General features: G+C 47.5%; 1 protein-coding gene across 1 annotated transcript in view; it reads left to right on the top strand.

Moving 5' to 3' along the window:
- CDC45 (cell division cycle 45) overlaps positions 1–22,271 on the top strand; it is a 48,738-nt gene that overhangs the window by 18,661 nt on the left and 7,806 nt on the right. Inside the window, exons 6-13 of the mRNA XM_017856655.1 lie at positions 3,995–4,050; positions 5,639–5,687; positions 7,056–7,117; positions 8,807–8,857; positions 14,602–14,721; positions 16,591–16,722; positions 17,008–17,106; positions 17,701–17,862. Of these exons, the coding sequence (XP_017712144.1) occupies positions 3,995–4,050; positions 5,639–5,687; positions 7,056–7,117; positions 8,807–8,857; positions 14,602–14,721; positions 16,591–16,722; positions 17,008–17,106; positions 17,701–17,862 (731 nt within the window). The remainder of the gene's footprint in view (positions 1–3,994; positions 4,051–5,638; positions 5,688–7,055; positions 7,118–8,806; positions 8,858–14,601; positions 14,722–16,590; positions 16,723–17,007; positions 17,107–17,700; positions 17,863–22,271) is intronic.

Raw genomic sequence — 22,271 nt, 5'->3', positions numbered from 1 at the left:
TTCTGTTTCCTGGTCTCTGTTTTTTTAAATTCTGTTTTCTTTCTTTTTCTTTTTCATTTATTTATTTATTTAATTTTTGAGATGGAGTTTCACTCTTGTCACCCAGGCTGGAGTGCAATGGCGCAATCTTGGCTCACTGCAGCCTCCGCCTCCCAGGTTCAACTGATTCTCCTGCCTCAGCCTCCCGAGTAGCTGGAATTACAGACGCCCACCACCACGCTTGGCTAATTTTTTGTATTTTTGGTAGAGATGGGGTTTCACCTTGTTGGGCAGGCTGGCCTCGAACTCCTGACCTCAGGTGATCCGCCCACCTCAGCCTCCCAAAGTGCTGGGATTACAGGTGTGAGCCACTGCGCCCAGCCTGTTTTATTTCTTTTTCTTTCCTCTAGTGTTTGTGAGTATATCTCTTTGTATAGATTTTTTTAGTGGTTGTTTCAGGTGATTACGTTACATATCCATAACTTAACACAGTCTACTGGTATCATCATTTTACCAGTTGAGTCATACGTAGAAATCTTACCTTCTTCTTCTTTTTTTTTTTTTTTTTTCTGAGATGGAGTCTCACTTTGTCACCTAGGCTGGTGTGCAGTGTGCAGTGGCACAATATCAGCTTACTACAACCTCCACCTCTTGGGTTCAAACAGTACTCCTGCCTCAGCCTCCCAGCTAGCTGGGCCCCCAGGTGTGCACCACCATGCCCCAGCTAGTTTTTGTATTGTAGTAGAGATGGGTTTCACTGTGTTGGCCAGGTTCATCTCAAACTCCTGACCTCAGGTGATCCACTTGCCTCAGCCTCCCAAAGTGTGGAATTACAGGCATGAGCCACCATGCCCAGCCTTCTCTCAATGTCCTTTACTCTACCCCATTTATAATATAATTTTCTTAAATATTTCCTCCACATATACAGTGTTATAATATTTGCTTTAGTAATCAAGCATAATTACAAACTCAAAAGGATAAGGAAAACCTATTGTCTTTACCTCATTTTTGCTTATTGTATTTTTTCTTCCTTTCCAGTGTTCCAAAGTTTCTTTTCCATTTTGTTTCTATTTAAGAGTCTCCTTTAATCGTTCCTTTGGGGGAGAGCTGCTGGAGATAAATTCCCTTAGTTTTCCATCTTTGAGAATTTCTTGATTTTTTTTTTCTTTTTTATATTCCTAAAAGATACTTTTACTGGATGTAGAATTCTGGGTTTATACTTATTTTCTTTCAGCATTTGGAAAATACTGTGCCACTGACTCTGGCTGCCATGGTTTCTCATGAGAAATCCTCTGTCATTCATGCTTCTTCCCTGTCATTAAAGTCTTAGTTTTCTTTGGTTGTTTTTGAGATATTTTGGTTTTGTTTGAGTGTTCAGAAGTTTAATTAGGATGTTAGGATGTGTCTTGGTGTGGATTTTCATCTATCCTATTTGTTTCTTTTATTTTTTTTCAGTCTTGCCCTGTCGCCCAGGCTGGAGTGCTGTGGCATGATCTCAGCTCACTGTAACCTCCACTTCCCATTACCCAGCTTCTTGAATCTGCGGGTTTATGTCTTTTTTTTTTTTTTTTTTTTTTTTTTTTGAGGCAGAGTCTCACTCTGTCGCCCAGGCTGGAGGACCTGCAACCTCCGCCTCCTGAGTAGTTGGGATTATAGGCATGTGCCACCATGCCTGGCTACTTTTTTTAGTAGAGATGAGGTTTTTCCATGTTGGCCAGGCTGGTCTCAAACTCCTGGCCTCAAGCAATCTGCCCGCCTCGGCCTCCCAAACTGTTGGGATTACAGGCGTGAACCACCACACCCAGCCAACAGGTTTATGTCTTTTGCCAAATTTTCAGCTATTATTTCTTCAAGTGTGTTTTTGGTGCGCCCTCTTTCTCCTCCTTCGGGGCACTGATGACGTAAGTGTTAGCTCTTTTGTTGTAGCCCCACAAGTCCCAGAGGTTCTAGTTTTTTTGGTCTATTTTTCTCTGTTGTTCAGACTGGGTAATTTCTGCCTTTCTGCTAGATCACTCATTCTTCCCTCTGTCCCCTTCATTCTGGTCTCCAACCTATTTGCTGTATTGTATTTTTCAGTTGTAAATATTGTATTTTTCAGTTGTAAACTTTTATATATATGTACATATTCTTTCTTTCTTAAACTTTGTTTAGAACACTTGTCTCTTCTTTAGATCTCTTATTTCTTGCTGAGGCTTCCCGGCTTTCGTTTGTTTCAATCGTTTGTCATTGCTCGTTGAAGCATTTTTATGATGGCTGCTTTAAAATCTTGGGCAGATAATTCTAACAACTCTGTCATCTTGGTGTTGGCATAGGTGGGTTGTCTTTTTTCATTCATTTTGAGATCATCCTGGTTCTTAGTATGATGAGTGATTTTCAAATGAAACCAGGAGATTTTTGTATTATGTGATGAGATTTCATGTCTTCTTTAAGTGTTCTGTTTTAGTTGGCTTTCTCTGACACAGCTCTGGCAAGGAGAGTGAGTGATGCCAGGTAGAGGTAAAAGTTCAGGTTCCCCATGATGTCTATCACCTGGGGCAGTGAAGGTCCAGGCTTCCCACTTTGCTGCCTCTGATACCCTCCTAGCAGGGAGGGGAGGAATTTCTCATTACTGGAAGGTGGGGGTGGAAGTCTAGGTTCTCCCACCATTGGTTCTCCCACCCAGAGGTGGCGTATGGACTTGTGACCAACCAGCATGGGTGGCAGTCTCAGTTCCCTCCTTGGCCTCTCTGATACCACCAGACAGAAGGGTTTGGGTGCCTTGCTACAGCTTCGCAAGGATGGGAGCCTAGGCTCCCACTGGGCCTTTGCCGGGGTGGATATGGATGTTCTTGGTGGTGTTGGCTAGAGTAGATGGGCTATTGCCTAAAAGCTTTCTGTCTTGGGAGGCTGCTCCTTCCCAGTCCTTTGACTAGACAGAGCAGCTTTTGTGGGGTTTTTTGTTTTGTTTTGTTTTGTTTTTTTGTCTGCACCTGTTGGTGTTTCTAGGTTGCTGGCTTTTCAGCTCCAAGTCTGGCATGTATGAGCCAGAAGGAAAACTCAAGGAACATCGTGTTTTTCCTCATGTCCCAGAGTCCCTAACTGCTCTGCCTTCACCTCTACCTTTCAGAGTCTTACTTTGTGTTTTTTTTTTGTTTGTTTGTATGTTTTTGAGGCAGAGTCTCACTCCATTGCCCAGGCTGGATTGCAGTGGCACAATCTTGGCTCACTGCTACCTCCACCTCCTGGGTTCAGGCAGTTCTCCTCCTCAGCCTCCCAAGTAGCTAGGATTACAGGCATGTGCCACCATGCCCGGCTAATTTTTGTGTTTTAAGTAGAGATGGGGTTTTACCATGTTCGCCAGGCTGGTCTTTAACTCCTGACCTCATGTGATCCGCCTGCCTCTGTCTCCCAAAGTGCTGGGATTACAGGCGTGAGCCACTGCGCCCAGCCTTACTTTGTTTGATCTATGATGTCGAAGGGTTTTCTATATATTTAATGAATGTATGGAGAAAAATATATCTACTCCATCTTCTGAGAAGCAGGAGTCTCGGGACCATGGATTTCTAAACCTACCACGTTATTCCATGCCTTTGTTTTGAAGATTAAATGAGGTTGTGCCTGTAACATTAGAGTAGTTCCTAACGCATGGTAGAATATAAGAAATGTTAGCTCTCGTCCTGCCTGATGTGGAAGCTGGTACAGAGTGGGTGTGAGCTTACCTTAGATCCCATAGTGCTGTGTTCATCCAGCTAGGGTGGATGAACACAGTTTTGCCTGGAGCAGGTGCTTAGGAACCCTCTACTCTTTCTGCTCACAGTGTCTGGAGAGCTGGGAGCCAGAAGGGGTCGCAGTCATCCCTTGCCTCCCTGCTTCTCTTCCGTAGGAACAGGCTGCGCTTGGGGCACTGGTGTGTGACCATGTTCTCTCTCAGGGGTCTGGGCCTACTGACTTCTGCCAAATTGGAACCTTCTCGGGCTGTAGGGATAAATTCCTGGTGCATTTGCCCCACCTTTTGTTCTCTTTGTCCCTGTATCAGGAGATAGTGGAGCAAACCATGCGGAGGAGGCAGCGGCGAGAGTGGGAGGCCCGGAGGTGAGTCTGTGCTTCCAGCTGCTCCCAGCACCAGGAACCCACTTGTCTGGTGCTCTGTGGTGCCACCCATACCTCTGACTTTCTGTCTCAGGATAATTCATTCAGTTTAGAACCTTTGGGCAGTGGTTCTGAGAGTGAACCTGTGGCCGCTGCATTGGAGAAGAGCTCCAGGCTATTCCCCGGTCCTATGAGTGACAGGACAGCCCTAAGGTCTCCCAGCTACATGCCATCCATTAGAGACCATGGCCTTGGCTCTTTATTTTATTGAGTTTTCCAGTGTAGATACTTTGATTTACAAATTATTTATAAGAAGTGCTCTAAAATGAAAATACTGGAAAGGTTATTCTAGCTTCAAGTGAGCATGCAGTAGTGCCCTTGAGGTGGGTCCTGGGGGAAGCCCTTGCTGAATCTGTCATGGAAGGTTTCCCAGGCCATCCAGCTGATATTCCACCCGTTTCAGCTGAGGGGGCATGCACTCCTGCCACTGCCACAGGAGGAAAGCTGCCCCCTCGGATAAGGACAATGTAGGACAGGTGTGGTGGCTCACGCCTGTATTCCCAACACTTCAGGAGGCCCAGGCAGGAGAACCCAGGAGAGTTCGAGGCTGCAGTGAACTATGATTGTGCCACTGCACTCCAGCCTGGGTGACAGAGCGAGACCTTGTCTCTACAAACAAACCAAAAAAGGATAATAGAAAACCATTTCAGGAAGCATAAGGAAAGATAAGTGAAAATAATCCATAATCACACTTTCTAATTCGAAGAGATTCTGGGTTTGGATTTCTATTCCTGGGTTATACATACTTGTGCATATTTTACATGATATACATCTGATTTTGCATCTTTCTACTTAATATAGCCATTTAAAATAGTTCTGAACAGGCTTTCTAAACAGCATAGGACTTAATTGGCAGTTTCCCTTTTTGAAATGTAGGTTACTTCCAGTATTTTGCCATTATAATTAAGGCTTCAATGAATTACTTTGTGCACACAGCAAATTTTGTCTTGCTTTTTCGTTTGAATTGTAATTATGGGACAATTTCTCTGAATTGGAATTCTGGAATTATACCACTTTACATCATACATTGCCACTGGCAGTTTGTGTTAATTTCCCAATGTTACACATATGCATTCTGCTAGAGTCAATAAGTGGCCAGGTGTGGTGGCTCATGCCTATAATCCCAATACTTTGGAAAGCCAAGGTGGGGGGATTGCTTGAGCCCAGGAGTTTGAGACCGACCTGGACAACATAGTGAGACTTTGTCTCTATTAAAAACAATTTTTTAAAAATTAGCTGGGTGTAGTGGCACATGCCTGTAACCCCATCTACTTAGGAACTTAGGAGGCTGAGTTAGGAGGATCACTTGAGCTGCAGTGAGCTGTGATCGCACCGCTGCAATTCAGCCTGGGAGACAGAGCAAGAACCTGTCTCAATGAAAAAGAAAAAACTAAGTCAATATGTAAAAACAAATAGTACCATGATTTAATTTGCATTTCATTGAATACTGTCAAGTTTAGCATTTTTCCAAAATATTTGGCTTCCTGTACTGCTACTTCCTGTTGAAGACCTGCATTTTATGTCATTACAGAAGAGACATCCTCTTCGACTACGAACAGTATGAATATCATGGGACATCAGTAAGTACTAATAGGTGGAACTTACTATAAAGTTCTGACTCCAGGGGTCAGTGTCCTCAAATGTGAAGAAGAAACACAGATTTTTAGAGCCATAAAAGCCTGGTTTGAATCTGAGCTCCATGTCTTCCCCCTGTGTGACCTTGGGCAGCTGTTGCAAGCTCTCTGAGCCTTAAACGCCCCCTCTTCTGTAAAGAGAATAATCCTCATTTCAGAGGTAATTATTAAGATGATTGTTTGCACCCAATAGGTGATCAAAGAAGAGCAGCGTTTATTTTTGCTTATCATACAAAATACAGAATGAGTTTGTACTAGTCTCTGTGCGAGAAGATAAAATGCTGTAGACTTATAACAATACATCAGTGTGTGTCTTTTATAAAACAGAATTTAGTGTGGAAAACCTACTATGTTGATAGTGTTGAGCAGAGCTCAAGGCCTTAAGGAGCCCTAAAAAATCAGTTTCAATAAAACATCCTGTATTTAGTGTTAGAATTTAATGCTGGGACTTTGCACTCTAACACTGTATTTCCAGTGTCCCTTTTATTGTCAAGGTTCCATTGTCCTTTGAAGGATCATCCTTTGCTGTCTCTGCTCAGTCTGTGCACATGGGAAATTCTAAGCAGTTGGTGGGGAGGGTGTTGATGCTCGCTTAGAGAAAATACCTTTCTCCAGATATATGGGGCCAATTCCCTTGGAAATTCTCTCCCTGGAGGAAGCCCACATCTCACGACAGAGGGGATCTTAGGGTCTTCTGGTCAGACACCAGTCTTCCTCAAGGTCTTACCAAATAGAGACCCTCTGCTTATGGGAGTTAAATGCTCTGATGTGGACAGCCCTGTTGGAAAGACCCTCCTCACAAGAGGTCCTGAGGCCCCTCCCTCTTTAATATTCAAATAATTGGACCCAGGGCTCTGCCTCACCTAGCCTTCCTGGGAATGTGTTTGAGGACACCAGCCAAGCAGGAGGAGTGTGCAGATGCAGAGCCAGGCAAACGATGGGATCTTCTGGCCTTCAGGATTCAGTGCCTGCCTCAGGCATCACTGAGGAACCCAGGGAGATGCAAAGAGGCCCCAGCCAGTGCTACACCTGAGCTGCCCCTACCAAGTGAATTCTACCGTTGCTACAGGATAAAATACACAGACAGTAATGATTTTAGCTAGCAAAGGAGTTACTTTCAGTCCTCTTCTTCTCAGTTTAGCGTGTACTCATCCCACATGTCGGGCTGGAATCCACCCACATTCCCTGGCCAGGCAGACCCTCCATCCTCAGGCGTTTGCCAGGGCCGTTCTGGCTCAGGTCCAGCCTGGCTTCATGGCCCAGCCCCAGCACATGCCTCTCCCATAAGCCTTAGACTTCTCTGCTTCCTTGCAGTCAGCCATGGTGATGTTTGAGCTGGCATGGATGCTGTCCAAGGACCTGAATGACATGCTGTGGTACGTAGCCCCTGCGGCAGCTGTGTGGGAGTGTTTGTTGCCTTGGTCAGTACCATATAAGCAGCTCTGTCCTCCCACAGGGAGGGCGCTTCCTCTGTCCCCACCAGGAGTGTCAGACACAGCCCCTTTGTGGGAATGTGTGTGATTCTGGTCTTCCTCCTAACTGTGAGGCTCTGGGAGCTTCACACAAACATGGGACTTGGAGTGTCGGAGAATGCAGAGGAAGAGGATACAGTACAGCTTCACCCTCCCCGCTCCTGCTGCTCAGCCTGTGCTCAGTAAATTCAAGTGACAGGAGGAGTGTGAGGTTGGAAGGAGGCAGCCTTTGCAGTGGCTCACATCCTAATGCTACATCCATATAATCCCAGTACTTTGGGAGGTCAAGACAGGAGCATCACTTGAGTGCAGGAGTTTGAGACTAGCCTGGGCAATGAAGTTTGAGACTACCCTGTCTCAAAAAAAAAAACTGTCCGGGCGTGGTGGCTCACCCCTCTAATCCCAACACTTTGGAAGGTCGAGGCAGGCGGATCACCTGAGGTCAGGAATTCCAGACCAGCCTGGCCAATATGGTAAAACCCTGTCTCTACCAAAAATACAAAAAAAAAAAAAAAAAAAATTAGCCAGGCGTGGTGGTGGATGCCCATAATCCCAGCTACTCAGACGGCTGAGGTAGGAGAATCACTTGAATCCGGAAAGCAGAAGTTGTAGTGAGCCGAGACTGGGCCATTACACTCCAGCCTGGGCAACAAGAATGAAACTGTCTCAAAAATTAGCCGAGTGTGGTAGTGTGTACCTGTAGTCCAAGCTGCTCAGGGGGCTGAGGCAGGAAGATTGCCTGAACCCAGAAGTTCAAAGCTGCAATGAGCTACAATTGTGTCACTGTAGTCCAGCCTGGGTGACAAAGTGAGATGCTGTCTCTAAAAAAGGAGACAGCTCTTGCTAGGCATCCTTGCAGCCCCAGCACACAGCGGCAAAATTTGATGTAGGAAGAACCATCCCTCCTCTGAGTCCACTGTGCGGGCTGCACCTGGCATGACTGAGCACAGTGGGGCCCAGTCACTCTTGCCGTGGGCTGGCCGTCATGCTGGGGAAGCCAGGCCTTGCCTGGGTCTCAGGTAAAAGATGAGCCTGAAGACAAGAGCCTTGAAGCTCACCAGAGGCCTAAACACTGCTACTCTACATCCTGCTACTTTAAGCTGCAGGATGAGTAGATGTGAACACAACTAGGGTCCCCTGTGCTGGGGGCAGGTGACATGAGAGACTCAGAGAGATGAAGTGATACCAGGGTCACCAACAACTCAGCACAGGCCTCTGCCACAGTCCTAAATCAACTCCACTCTGAGTGTTGCGGTCAGCAGGGCAGGACAAGAGCAGAGCATGGCCTGGGAGTGGACAGGAGTGCTGACTCCTGTTACAGCTGCCATGGCTGCCCTGGGAGATTTTCCTCCTCTGAGCACTTAAAAGCTCCCACAGTGGCAGACTGCACTGCGAGGCCCCAGTTAACCCTTCTAACCTCTCCACCTCAAGGAGAGAGGCCACCCAACTGAGGCAAGCCAGGGTCTGGCCCCACTGGCAGGACATTCCCCAGAGTGCTGAGCTTGGGCCCGTTCCATCATCTCACTCCATCCCCCAGGCCTCATGGAGTCCAGGTGGGCTATAGGCCGTCTCCACTGCCTTCTCTTCCTCCAGGTGGGCCATCGTTGGACTAACGGACCAGTGGGTGCAAGACAAGATCACTCAGTAAGGACATACTCCCTTGCCTTGCAGGGTCAGCCCTGTGCTGTGGCCAGGTGCACAGCCTGACCATAGCCACTAAGTTTTTAGCAGGGTCTCTGTAGGGTCCTATTGAGAAGTGAGGACTGGTCCTCCTCCTTGGGCCCAGGCATTTGTCACTGAGGAAGGGCTTAGTACCAGCCAAGTGACCATGGCCTTGTGTGGCCTCTTCATCTTGCAGGTAGAGCCAGTCTCCCCAGTTCTCTCCCAGTGCCCTGCTTGTGCTGGGTGCTGTGGGCAGGGCCAGGCTTAGAGGCAGGTGCTGAGGTGTGGCCCTTGCAGTAGGTCGGGGTTGGGGGAAGACACAGGAGCAGATTGGAGGCGGGATGAGAGCCCCTAGTGAAGACCCTGAGTATCTTGCCAAGGATAGGGGTTTGACCCCAAAGGTAAGAGGAAGGCTCCAGAGGATTTTAAGGGGTCTGGTGTGAAGCAGAACCCCTTTTTGCCCTCAGTGGTGGGCTCCCCATCTGATAGACTGACGGTGAGCTGCAAGATTGCCTCAGAATGCAGATGCTGTGGGGTGAAGTGGGGGTCGGCTTCTTTCATCCCCACTAATGCACGAAGTGGGCCATCCTTCTCTAGTGGCCATCAGGCAGAACCTCTTAGGGATTGGCATGAACCTAGACCCCAACATGCTGGCCCTCTCCTAGGGGACCCATGTAGATGTCCCCAAGCTATCACCTGTCACAGCCCTAGGCACAGTCTCCAGTTGGGCACTGGTCTCCTCATGCAGTTTGAATAGGCCCCATGCCACTATTTCCTGCCTCCCCAGCCCTGCCCCTGTCTGGGTCCTGCAATGAGGCCCACAAGGCAGGAGAAGCCCAAGTTTCAGGCTGCCTGGACAGGTCACCTTGGCACAGCCCACTGCCCTGTTGGGCCTCAGTCCCTTCCTGTGTTAAGAGTAGCATGGAATCTGTGCACAGATAATGTAGGGGCTAGAAACACCATGGTGCATGCACTGATAGGCACTGTTCCTGGTCTGTAGCAGTCTCTCAGGTGAGGCCCCACGGTCACTATCCTGGTTGGTGGCCCTTTAGAACCTAGAGTGGCGTCTTCCTGCTCTCGTTGTGCTCAGTGGCACTTGTACCTGAAACTGTCCCTATCAACTTTACGAAATTAATGAGGGCAGGGAGAAGGGAGAAATGAAAATGCTCCCTTCTCCTTACTCAGTGCCCTGCAATCATCAAACTCTTCCTCTGCTACAAACTCTGCTATCAGTGTAACAGGTCTGTTACTGCACAGCGTACATATGGACCTCCTGGTCCTATAACACATTTTGGAGGCCGAGTGCGGCGGCTCACCCCTATAATCCCAGCACTTTGGGAGGCAGAGGTGAGTGGATCACCTGAGGTCAGGAGTTCAAGACCAGACTGGCCAACATGGTGAAACACCGTCTCTACTAAAAATAGAAAAATTAGCTGGGCATGATGGCACACACCTGTACTGTAGTCCCAGCTACTCGGGAGGGGGAGGCAGAAGAATCGCTTGAACCCAGTAGGCGGAAGCTGCAGTGAGCCGAAATTGTGCCACTGCACTCCAGCCTGGGCAACAGAACAAGACTCCGTCTCAAAAAAAAACAAAAAATTTTGGAGAGCCTACCTGAAGCCCCTTATGGGTATTTGCCCGTGGCTAGGTGCCCCTTCGCTGTTCGGTGGGCAGGACCCAGAGACAGCCCAAGGAGCCACTGGGCTCCATTGAAATATGGGCTATCGCTGGTGCCCTGCCTGTTGATGGGGCAGTATCAACCTTTGGTGCATAAACTGCTCGCAGCAAAGACAGTTTCTGGTTTTGAAAGGCATTTTAGGAAAGTTTTCTGCATGCAACCGGCACCCCCTTTCTCTTCTGATTTGCTGGCCTCCTTGAAGATCTTGTGGCCTCCTCAGAATCTTGTGGCATATTATAACCCTTTCTTAATTGGAAATGACCCAGACACCCAACAAGCATCTAAAATAATTTTAGGATTTTAAGCTACATAGAAAGTTTGCCTACAAGCTTTCGTAACAATTTACATTTCCTGCATTTTTAAGTTTGCCTGGATTACTTATGAAAACTGAGATACTAGACAAAACTAGTCATCATTTCAAATTATTGTTAACCTTTTTCTTTTTTTGAAATGGGGTCTGTCTCACAGGCTGGAGTGTGTTGGCATAAACATAACTCACTGCAGCCTTGACCTCCTAGGATCAAGCAATCCTACCACCTTCGCCTCCCATGTAGCTGGGACTGCAGGCGTGTGTCACGATGCCTGCTAATTTTTTTTATTTTTTTGTAGATGGGGTCTTACTTTGTTGCTGAGGCTGGTCTCAAACTCCTAGGCTCAAGCAGTCCTCCCTCCTCAGCTTCCCAAAGTGTTGGGATGACATGTGAGTTGCCATGCCTGGCCTTCTTAATCATTTTTATAGCCTGTGACCATCAGATGTTCACCTAAGAACCTTAAAGTTAAATGCATATGTATTTTTGTTGACAACTCAGAAGATTCAGCTGTTATCATTAAACCAACAATATTAATCTTATTTGTCAAAAAATCATACAAAGATCATTCTGGTTTTGGTTAGGTTTATAGTCTTATAACCTTTTATGCAAAGTCCTGACACCCTAAATATCCAGTAGAGACAAATATAAAATCGTTCGGTCAGTAAACTCAGAAAAAAGATGTATGCTGATAGTTTTGAAGACATTTCTATTTTTATTTTACCAATGGTTGTAAAGCCAGCTTATTTACTAAAGATCATTTAAGTCACATGAACTTGAAAAACATTTGAACTTATTTACTTTGTTTATGAGCACTCATTTATTTATAAGCCAGTTTGGTACCGTGTAGACACAACATATAACACAACACATGTACATACATCTAAATTTATTTTAACCCACATACACACACATACAAAGGTACAGCTTTTACTGCAGAACTCTAGCCATGAGACAGCTCACCAGTTTATAAAAGAGGGCTGGATCCAAATTATTTCTGACAAAATTGGAACCATTCACATAAATAAACTTTGTTTATCCCAATAGGTAATTCAGTGAAGGCTGTGAACTAAAATTTTGAATAAAGCAGTTTCTATAGCAGTTTGATTTTTAAAACTTACTCTTTCTTCTTTTTTCCACTTTCAAGTTTTCAATGATTACATTTTAGCTACAACTGGCTGAGCTGTATAAGCAAAACAAAATCTCCAAGTAGCTCTGAATTAGTAATACCATAAACAGTGAGTCTTATCTCAATACCAGTAGCTTAATAACACCAGATTCAAAGCAGGCAGAAAAGAGACTGGGGTGATGGCTCATGCCTGTAATCCCAGCACTTTGTTGGGGGTAGGAAGATTGCAGGAATCCAGCCTAGGTAACATAGAACCCCTCTCTACAAAAAAAAAAAAAAAAAAATCAGCTGAGCATGGTGGTGCACACGTGTGGTCCCAGCTACTTGGGAGGCTGAAGTGGGAAGATTACTTGAGCCTGGGAGGTCAAAGCTGCAGTGAGCTGTGATTGTGCCACTGTCCTCCCGCCTGGGCAACAGAGTGAGACCCTGTTTTAAAAAAAGAAAGCAGGCAGAAACTGTCCTCATGGTTTTTGCACAGGAATTCCTTCTTTTAGTGGGTAAGTTATACACTTCACTAACCTGATGAAGACATATATCTCTTGTCTTACCAGTTTCACAAGATGCAGCCCAGTGCCCAGCTTGGAGTAACCAAATCAATGTTTCTCATTCCAGCTGAGATGATATACACCCAACAAAAAGGCAGACACTAATCACTCCACACCCAGATTTGATGTGGCGAGGCTCACACTTGCCCTTGTCAGCCCCCAGCACCTTTGAGCTACTCAAAGGTGGGAGGAATTACCTGCAACCAGGAGTTCAGCGGGTGGTCTCTGGGTAAGATGAAAAAGCATATGATCAACCGAGTTAGGCCTGCTGAGCTTCTGCCATTAATTCCTTCAGGGATCCCTTTCATAAACACAAACATATATAACAAGACAAAGACAAAAGGCCTTCCGAAATCAAGTTACAAATTTTAGAAGTCAAGAGGATTTCTCCCAAGCAGTTCTCTTTGGTCTCCTTCCAATGTAGAGGAAGTCCCCTCAAACAAGGCCCTTCCTATTACTAGGGAGGGTCTACAAGACCTCAGAGGAGGCCTCAAGACTTCAGAGGGAGCCACAAGACCTTTGAAGAGGCCACAAGACCTCCAAAGGGGCCAGCAAATCAGAGGAGAAAGGGGTGCTGGTTGCATCGAGAAAACTTACCTAAAATGCCTTTCAAAACCAGAAACTTGCTTTGCTGCGAGCAGTCTACGCACCAAAGGCTGACATTGCCATGTCAACAGGCAGGGCACCGGCGGCACCCATAGTTCAGTGGAACCCAGGGGCCACTTGGGCTTTGGACTTGTCTCTGGGTCCTTCCCACTGAACAACAAAGGGGCACCAAGCCACAGGCAAATGCCCACAAGGGGCTCCAGGCTAGGCTCACCATAATGTGTTATAGGACCAGCAGGTTTGTATGCCTGCTGTGCAGTAACAGACTTGTTACACTGTGACAGCAGAGTTTGCAGCAGAGGAAGAGTTTCATGATTGCAGGGCACTGAGTGAGGAGATGGGAGGAGACCCTCAAATCCATCTCTTTGAGGAGTTCTGGGCTGGGTCTTTTTTTGTTTGTTTTTGAGATGGAGTTTCGCTCTTGTTGCCCAGGCTGGAGTGCAATGGTGCGATCTCGGCTCACCGCAGCCTCTGCCTCCCAGATTCAAGCGATTCTCCTGCCTTACCCTCCCAAGTAGCTGGGATTACCAGCATGCACCACCACGCCAGGCTAATTTTGTATTTGTGGTAGAAACGGGGTTTCTCCATGTTGGTCAGGCTAGTCTCAAACTCCTGACCTCAGGTGATCCACCCACCTCGGCCTCCCAAAGTGCTGGGATTACAGGTATGAGCCACCTTGCCTGGCCTGGGCTGGGGTTTTTAAGGGGACTGTGGAGGGTGAGGGGCTGGAAAATTGGGATAGTTGATTGGTGGGGGAAGGGGGATGAAATCATCAGGGTATACAAACCACTCGGGTGAGTCACCTCCTCGGGTCCTTCGGAGCAGTTGAGTCAGTAGCTCCATCAGTATACGGGACCCACAGGAATATCTCAGAGGGAAAACAGCATTTCCTAAGGTTCAAGTTGTGATCTACAGAGCAGTGAGGGGAACTACGATCTTGTGATGGGGTCTACATGCTTCTGAGGCAATAGACACCAAGCAACTATGAGGAAGCAGTCAGAGAGCACGCCGACCTAGTGACTGATGCTGATGTGCTGCAAGCTGGGTTCATTTTCATTTCTCCCCTCTCTCTGCCCTCATTAATTTTGTAAAGTTTATAGGGAACATTTCACCCACTCTGCTGTGGATCCCTGTCACTTATGGAGTCTATCATCTTGGCTGTGTGGGCTGTGGGCTCTGTAGTGCCCGTTCTCAGGAGGTGTGAGACCCATGAGGACAGGAGGTGGGCAAGGCTGGAGACCACACCCCCCCACCCCCCCACCCCCCACTCCGTCCAATCATGTTTTCCTGGCTGCTAGGTTTCTATGCAGGCTGCATGTCCTTAGTCCTTGCCTGGGAACAGCTCCCGTGGTGAGCAGGCCCTTGAGGGAGTTCCTGAGCAGGAGTGGAACCTAGGCTCAGGCTGCCTCATAAGATCTGGAGGGAACCAGCCGAGGCTTGTGCTACCTTTTTTTTTCCAGAATGAAATACGTGACTGATGTCGGTGTCCTGCAGCGCCACGTTTCCCGCCACAACCACCGGAACGAGGATGAGGAGAACACGCTCTCTGTGGACTGCACGCGGATCTCCTTTGAGTATGAGTATCCTCGTGGCCCAGCCTGAGGGGCACAGGCAGCACCCTTGCCTCCAGGGTTCTGTTCAGCGGGCCTTGTTTGCTTTGTCACCCTCTGTGGATTCTGGCCCACATCCCCAGGAGGGAAAGCAGGTGGGGCAGGAAGTTTTGGGGGAAGGGGCTGTGGTGTGCTACCCCAGCTCATCTGTGTGGCTTTGGCTTCTAAATGCCAGAGCTGAGTTTGGAAGTGTCACCCTTCTCCAGCATGTCCCTGTAAAGTGCTTATTGTGGGCCTGGTTCTGGACGTGGTAGCAGTGAGGGTGGCGGTTCATGCAGTCAGGAAAGAAGAAAGGAGCTACCATATAATCACACAGTATGATGTTTCTTTGAGAAACACATGGGACATTGGTGGAGTGCTCAGGAAAGACCATGGGGAGGCCACATTTCACACAGTCTCAGCCACACTCAATGTGAGCACAGGAGGGACTGGGGGACTGACTGGGGTCAGGTGTCAGGAGGCCAGAGCAGGCCTTGTGAGCCAAAGGCAGCGGGAGACTGTGGAGTGACCAGAGTTTGAGTCAGGGTTTTTAAAAGGTCCCTTGGCTGCTCAGTAGAGGTAGGTTGGGGGTGAGGAGATGGTCACAGCTCTCCAAGGCCACAAAATAGTGGCTCGGCCCAGACTGCAGCAGTGGCTGTGAGCAGTCAGGTTACATGATGTCAGGGACGGAGCTGCCCTGTCTCTGCACTGTGATGGCTGAGAAGGAGGAAGAGTGAGTGTGGGCACATCAGTAGTCAGGTGGCCATCAGAGCCTAGGAAGCAGGGCAGAGCTGGCTGAACTGGGGAGGAGAGCCGCTGTGCATAGGAGCCGGTCCCATCGTGTGTGGCAAGGTGGACTACTTACCCTGGGCCCATGGGAGTGTGTGACTGAGGCAGGAGGGAGGGAGTCAGGGAGCTGAGGACGCCGGGGCTTAAGGAAGCTGCGGGAGTGTGGGCAGGGAGCATGGTGGTCTGAAGGCCTGGGAGTCCCCAGGAGTTGGGAGGGGCAATGGTGGGGACTGAGCATGCCGAGGAAGCAGGCAGGACCAGGCTTTCGTCCTGTAAAGGGGAGGTCCGCCATGGAAGGCAGTCCGCACTCACAGCTGCACTCACAGTGCCAGGAGCTGTGACGGGTATGTTTAAGAAAAGGGCTGAGGAGGCCGGGTGCGGTGGCTCACGCCTGTAATCCCAGCACTCTGGGAGGCCGAGGTGGGTGGATCACGAGATCAGGAGATCGAGACCATACTGGCTAGCACAGTGAAACCCTGTCTCTACTAAAAAATACAAAAAATTAGCCGGGTGTGGTGGTGGGCGCCTATAGTCCCAGCTACTCGGGAGGCTGAGGCAGGAGAATGTTCTGTGTGAACCCAGACGACAGAGCGTGCAGTGAGCTGAGATCGTGCCACTGCCCTCCAGCCTGGGTGACACAGCAAGACTCTGTTTCAAAAAAAAAAAGTAAAAAGGGTTGAGGATGGGGGAGCTTCGTGAGGGCTGAGCTCGGTGGAGCAGGAGGTGCAGGATGACAAACTGGTCAGCCCAGCCTCCCATGTCATGTGTGGTCATGACTGCTCCGTGTGACCACAGCACGCGGACTCTGCAGACCCCTGTGATCCAGATTCTCTGCCTGTCAGACAGGGATGGTGGTCTGTGCCTGTCACTTCACAGGCTCTCCATATGGGTCAGCTTAAGCTAAGAAGGTCAAAGGGCTCCAAGTCACCCTTGGGATACCTGGTTGTGTAGGCAGGCCCGGCAAGGAAGGGCCCCGCCATCAGAGTGGCCCACCTGCTGGAGTTACGACGGTGGGGCTGTGTGCTCAGGGCAGCCAGTGGGTGCTTGCATGCTCCTTGACTGCAGGCCCAGCCTCCGCCTGGCGCTCTACCAGCACTGGTCCCTCCATGACAGCCTGTGCAACACCAGCTATACCGCAGCCAGGTTCAAGCTGTGGTCTGTGCACGGACAGAAACGGCTCCAGGAGTTCCTTGCAGACATGGGGTGAGTGACTGCCTGGGCCTGCAGTGCCAGCCCTGGCCACCCCCAAGGGAAAAGCCCCTCTGCTTTGTTGTAACCAACACCCCCAAGGGAAAAGCCCCTTTGCTTTGTTGTAACCAACTTAGTTATAAAATGCAGCCTGTCCTGCCATAAGCTCTTCACCTAGATCCCAGAATATCCTCCGAATGCCGGTGCGGGGACATCCTTGCTTGCCCTTGGTTTGGGTTTCTTTCCACCCTGTCGGTGTATGGTGACCTCGCTCATGTGGCTTGGGCTTGTTCTTTCCAGTCTTCCCCTAAAGCAGGTGAAGCAGAAGTTCCAGGCCATGGACATCTCCTTGAAGGAGAATTTGCGGGAAATGATTGAAGAGTCTGCAAATAAATTTGGGTAAACACACATTTTTCTGGATTTAGCTTCTTTAAAGTGAAAAGTTCTACTTTAACTGTGCTCCTAAAATAATGCAAAAAAAAACAACAACCCAAGAATGTACAATTAGTGTTATGCGAGTCTGGCCATTTCTGAAGTCTTGAGTTCTTTTTGGGTTAAAAATAGGACTTTTTCAAGCTTGTGAGATTTAGGATCCTTAGATCCCGGGGCTGCTGTGGTACCTGTGAGATCGACCCCAGTCTGTTTCACTGGAGACAGCAAATGGGCCACAGAGCCAGGTTCAGGTGAACTCTGCCGGAACCTGGAGGCCCCTGGCTTCTCCCACCCCCGCCAGCTGGCATGCTAGGGTGTGGGAGAAGACCCCACACACCCGTAAGCCAGCCGAACAGCCGTTGACGAGAAGGCATCTGGCCACTCTGGGCTGCAGGGCTGATATGTCTGGACGTTCTGACCTGCCTCATCCTCTGAGCAGCACAGCTGTGCTGGAAGCATTGGCTCGGGCATGTGAGGGACATTAGCACATCTGTTGGCCTGCCTGGCACTGAGAGCTCGCCCACAATTTGAGGGTGACAGCTGTGTTTGCTTCCGTGACAGGATGAAGGACATGCGCATGCAGACTTTCAGCATTCATTTTGGGTTCAAGCACAAGTTCCTGGCCAGCGACGTGGTCTTTGCCACCATGTCTTTGATGGAGAGCCCTGAGAAGGATGGCTCAGGGACAGATCACTTCATCCAGGCTCTGGACAGCCTATCCAGGTAGGAGGGCTGTGGGTTTGCCATTGCCTCATGGGGCTACCACTGGTCCTCATAGTGGCCAGGGAGGTCAGTTACGGGGACCCCAGGGCTGTGGGAGTGACTGTGTCCTGCAGAAACTGCTTGTGTGAACTGGAATCAATGCCAGTGTGGCATGTACCTGACATATTACCTGCCCCTCTTCAGTATTCGTCACTTTCTCTTGAATCCCTTTTGGCTTTTTTTTCTTTTTGATTTTTAAGATTTTCTTTTTTTACCTTTTGTATCTCTTAACAAAAGGCATTGTTTGTTGTGTATATTCATTCTTGTGTTTAATCTTACAGTTTAGTTGTCATTTCTCAGTTTTTTAATTTTCCAATTCTTTCTTATCTTACTTCCTGAGATGTCCTGTATTTTCCTTGTCTTTTGCTTGTTTTGAAATAGAATGTGACAATTTGGATCTTTTTTTTTAGCATGTCTTTCTAGTGTCAGAAAAATATCTCCAAATACATTGAATTTATCTGGGAATTAGAAAAGAGGATTATGGTGTCTGTGATGCACAGCTGTGGTAACCCAAATATGCATCCAAAGAGAGGAGGCTAAGGGGAAGCTTTTATTGGCAAAAGGAGAAGTTCACATAAGCTAGCTTGGAAACAATTCATTGGTTTCAGAGACTCAAAGCCAGAGTTGGCATCAGTTCATTGGTGAAGATGCATTACTGGGCAAGTATTATATTTTAAGAGCATCTTATCTGAATTGTTGCAGTCCTAAAGAAGGGATTTCTTGTGGGGTTATTTAGAAAGTCTTTGAGTCTTTATTCCAGACATGCAAGCAGGAGCTCTCTTCCTTGGTGCTTTCCCAGCTTTAATTTGTTTGGGCCTGACAAAAAGTGATTTCATCCTGGGATCTGCAACTTTCACATTAGTGTGCTTTCGTTGTCCAGGGAGGTGTTCCTGTTCCTTCTTCTCTTTTTTTCTAGTAGTGACTTTGAAAGGATTTGACTTTGCTACTTCTCTCGTGCTCTTTATGAATTTCATTTCCCTGACTTTTTAGGAGGAGGAGGCATGATTCGGACAGCTTTTCTGACTTCAAGAGCTGCCACTTCTGCTGCTTTTGTGCAGTGGTAAAGATGCATATGTATATATGGGGGCCTGCTTTCTGGGATTTCCTGGTTCTGCTCCCAAGCACGCTTTTTTTTCCCCACAGCTTTATTGAGATACAATTTGCATGCCATGCAGTTCACCCATTTAACGTGTACAATGTGATGGCTTTTATTTATTTATTTATTACTTTTTTAGAGACAGGGTCTCGCTCTGTTGCCCAGGCTGGAGTGCAGCGGCATGCTCATAGCTCATAGCAGCCTCAAGCAATCCTCCTACCTCAGTCTCTTGAGTAGCTGGGACAACAGGTGCATGCCACCACACCTTGCTCATTTTTAAAATTTTTGTAGAGATGTGGTATCACTATGTTGCCCATACTGGTCTCAAATTCCTAGACTCAAGCAATCCTTCCACCTCAGCCTCCCAAAGTGCTGGGATGAACAGGCATGAGCCACTGTGCCTAGCCTGCAATGACTTTTAGTAGGTTGCAGTTAGGTTTTGCAAGGTTGTGCCCCAATTACCACTATCTAATTTTAGAGCATTTTCATTGCCCCGGAGAGATCCTCCCAGCCTCTGGCAACCACCAATCTCCCTTTTGTCTTTATGAATTGACTGTTCTGAGCATTTCATACAAATGGGATCATACAAGATGTGGTTCTTTGTGACTGGGTTCTTCACTTAGCATCATGTTTGCAAGGCTCATCTATATTGTAGGATGTATTGGGACTATATGTCTTCCTCCCCCTGCACCCGAGACAGAGTCTCACTCTGTCACCCAGGCTATAGTCTAGTGGCATGTTCTTGGCTCACTGCAACCTCCGCCTCCTGGGTTCAAGCAATTCTCCTGCCTCAGCCTCCCGAGTAGCTGGGCTTACAGGCATGTGCCACCAAGCCCGGCTAATTTTTGTAGTTTTAGTAGAGACAGGGTTTCACCACGTTGGCCAGGCTGGTCTCAAACGCCTGACCTTGTGATCCACCTGCCTTGGCCTCCCAAAGTGCTGGGATTACAGGCATGAGCCACCACGCCCGGCCAATGTCTTTTTATTGCAAATAATATTCCATTGGATGGATATATTCTATGTCATTTATCAGTTCATCAGTTGATGGGCATGTGGTTTGTTTCCACCTGTTGACTATTATGACTAATGCTTCTGTGAACCTAGATGTACAAGTTTTTGATTAGTCATGTCTTTGTTTCTTTTGGTTATATACCTACAAGTGGAAATACTGGGTGACATGGTAACACTAGGTTTAACCTTTTGAGGAACTGCCAGACTGTTTTCCACAGCAGCTGCACCATTTTACATTCCCACCAGGTAGGAGGGTTTCAGTTTCTTTACATCCTCACCGACACTTGTTTTTGTCCATCTTTTGGATTACAGCCATCCCAGTAAGTATGAAGTGGTATCTCATTATGGTTTTGATTTGCATTTTCTTGATGACTAATAGTGTTGAGCATCTTCTCATGTGCTTGTTGGTCATTTGTGTATCTTGTTAGGAGAATTGTCTATTCAAGTCCTTTGTCTTTTTGTTTGTTTGTTTGTTTGTTTTGAGACAGGGTGTCACTCTGTTGCTCAAGCTGGAGTGCAGTGGTGCAATCATGGCTCACTGCAGCCTCAAACTCCTTGGCTCAAGCCATCCTCCTACCTCAGCCTCCTGAGTAGCTGGGATTACAGGCATGAGCTTCCACACCTGCTAATTTTTAAATGTTTAGTAGAGATGAGGTCTTACCATATTGCCCAGGCTGGTCTCAAACTCCTGGGCTCAAGCAGTCTTCTGGCCTTGGCCTCCCAAAGAACTGGGATTATAGGTATAAACCATCGTGCCCAGCCTAAAATTTTTATATATCCTACATACAAATCCCTTATCAGATAAGTAATTTGCAAGTATTTTCTCCCATTCTGTAGGCTGGCTTTTCACTTTGTCAGTGTCCTAGGAAATATAAAAGTTGTTAATTTTGATGACATTTAAGTTATCTGCTTTTTCCTTTGTTTCTTGCGCTTTTGGTGTCATAGCTAAGAAACCATTGCCTAACCCAAGGTCGTGAAGATTTCACATTATTTTTTCTACTAACACTTTTATAGTTTTAGCCCTTACATTTGGAGTATGATTCATTGGAGGCTAATTTTTTTTTTTTGAGGCAGGGTCTTAATTTGTCACTTAAGCTGGTATGCAGTGGCATGATTTGCACTCACTGCAACCTCTGCCTCCCAGGTTCAAGCGATTCTCCTGCCTCAGCCTCCCAAGTAACTGGGACTACAGGCATGTGCCACCACACCTGGCTAATTTTTGTATTTTTTGTAGAGACATGTTGGCCAGGCTGGGCCCCTTACTCTTTACTATAGTCTCCTTATACTTTACCAGGATTCCTTGCTGTTTAACAGGACCCCTTGCTCATTACCAGGACTCCTTGCACTCTAGGGAGGCCCCTTATACTTTCCCTTGGCCCACTGCACTCACCTGCTGTTGCATAGGGCAAAATTCCTCTCCGTTTGGGCCACTGCTGTCCGGTTGCCTGGAGTTTTAAGTCTTCTTAGGTCTCACTACCTCTCGGCTTTCTCTCGCACAGATGTAGATAGTGTACCTATCTGGCTGTTCATGGTCTCTTTTCACCTGCTTACACTTTGGGGTTTGAAGTGTTCCCTTGTTCTCTTAATTTGTTGCAAATGTGGGTCCCAAGTTTTTCGTTTTGCAATATAGTTGCTCTACTTTTATCTAGAAATTTGGGGAAATCCAAACACTGTCTTACCACTGTTGCTGCCATCGTCCCAGCATTGATGGGTAGGCTTTAGACGTTGCCTACCAACTTCCTACTGTGACAAAGGAGCATCTGTCCCACTCTTGTCCACCTTCCCTCCTGTTGGTACAGTTATGCCACTATTTTTAACTTCTTTGTAACTTTAACATATTTATGTCTTCTTTCATCACCAGTGTCTCGTCTCCCTACTTTGTAAGAAAAGGATATTTGAAACACTCGTAATCCATTTTGTGTTCCTGTAAAGGAATATCTGAGGCTGGGTAATTTGTAAAGAGAAAAGGTTTATTTGGCTCACAATTCTGATGGCTGGAACGCTCAAGATTGGGCATCTGCATCTGGTGAGGGCCTCAGGCTGCTTCCACTCATGGCAGAAGGGCAGCTGGTGTGTGCAGAGACCATGTGGTAATGGAGGAAGGAAGAGAGAGGAGGAAAGTACTAGGCTCTTTTTAACAACCAGCTGTCATGGGAACTAATAAAGAACTCACTTATACCCCCTAGCTCCAGGGAAAGCATTCATCTATTCATGAGGAACCTGCCACCATGATCCAAACATTTCCCATTAGACCCACCTCTAC

The sequence above is a fragment of the Rhinopithecus bieti genome, unplaced genomic scaffold (genome assembly GCF_001698545.2).
Source record: "Rhinopithecus bieti isolate Rb0 unplaced genomic scaffold, ASM169854v2 scaffold_44745, whole genome shotgun sequence".
Lineage (NCBI taxonomy): Eukaryota > Metazoa > Chordata > Mammalia > Primates > Cercopithecidae > Rhinopithecus > Rhinopithecus bieti.
This window is presented reverse-complemented; position numbering and strand designations above follow the sequence as displayed.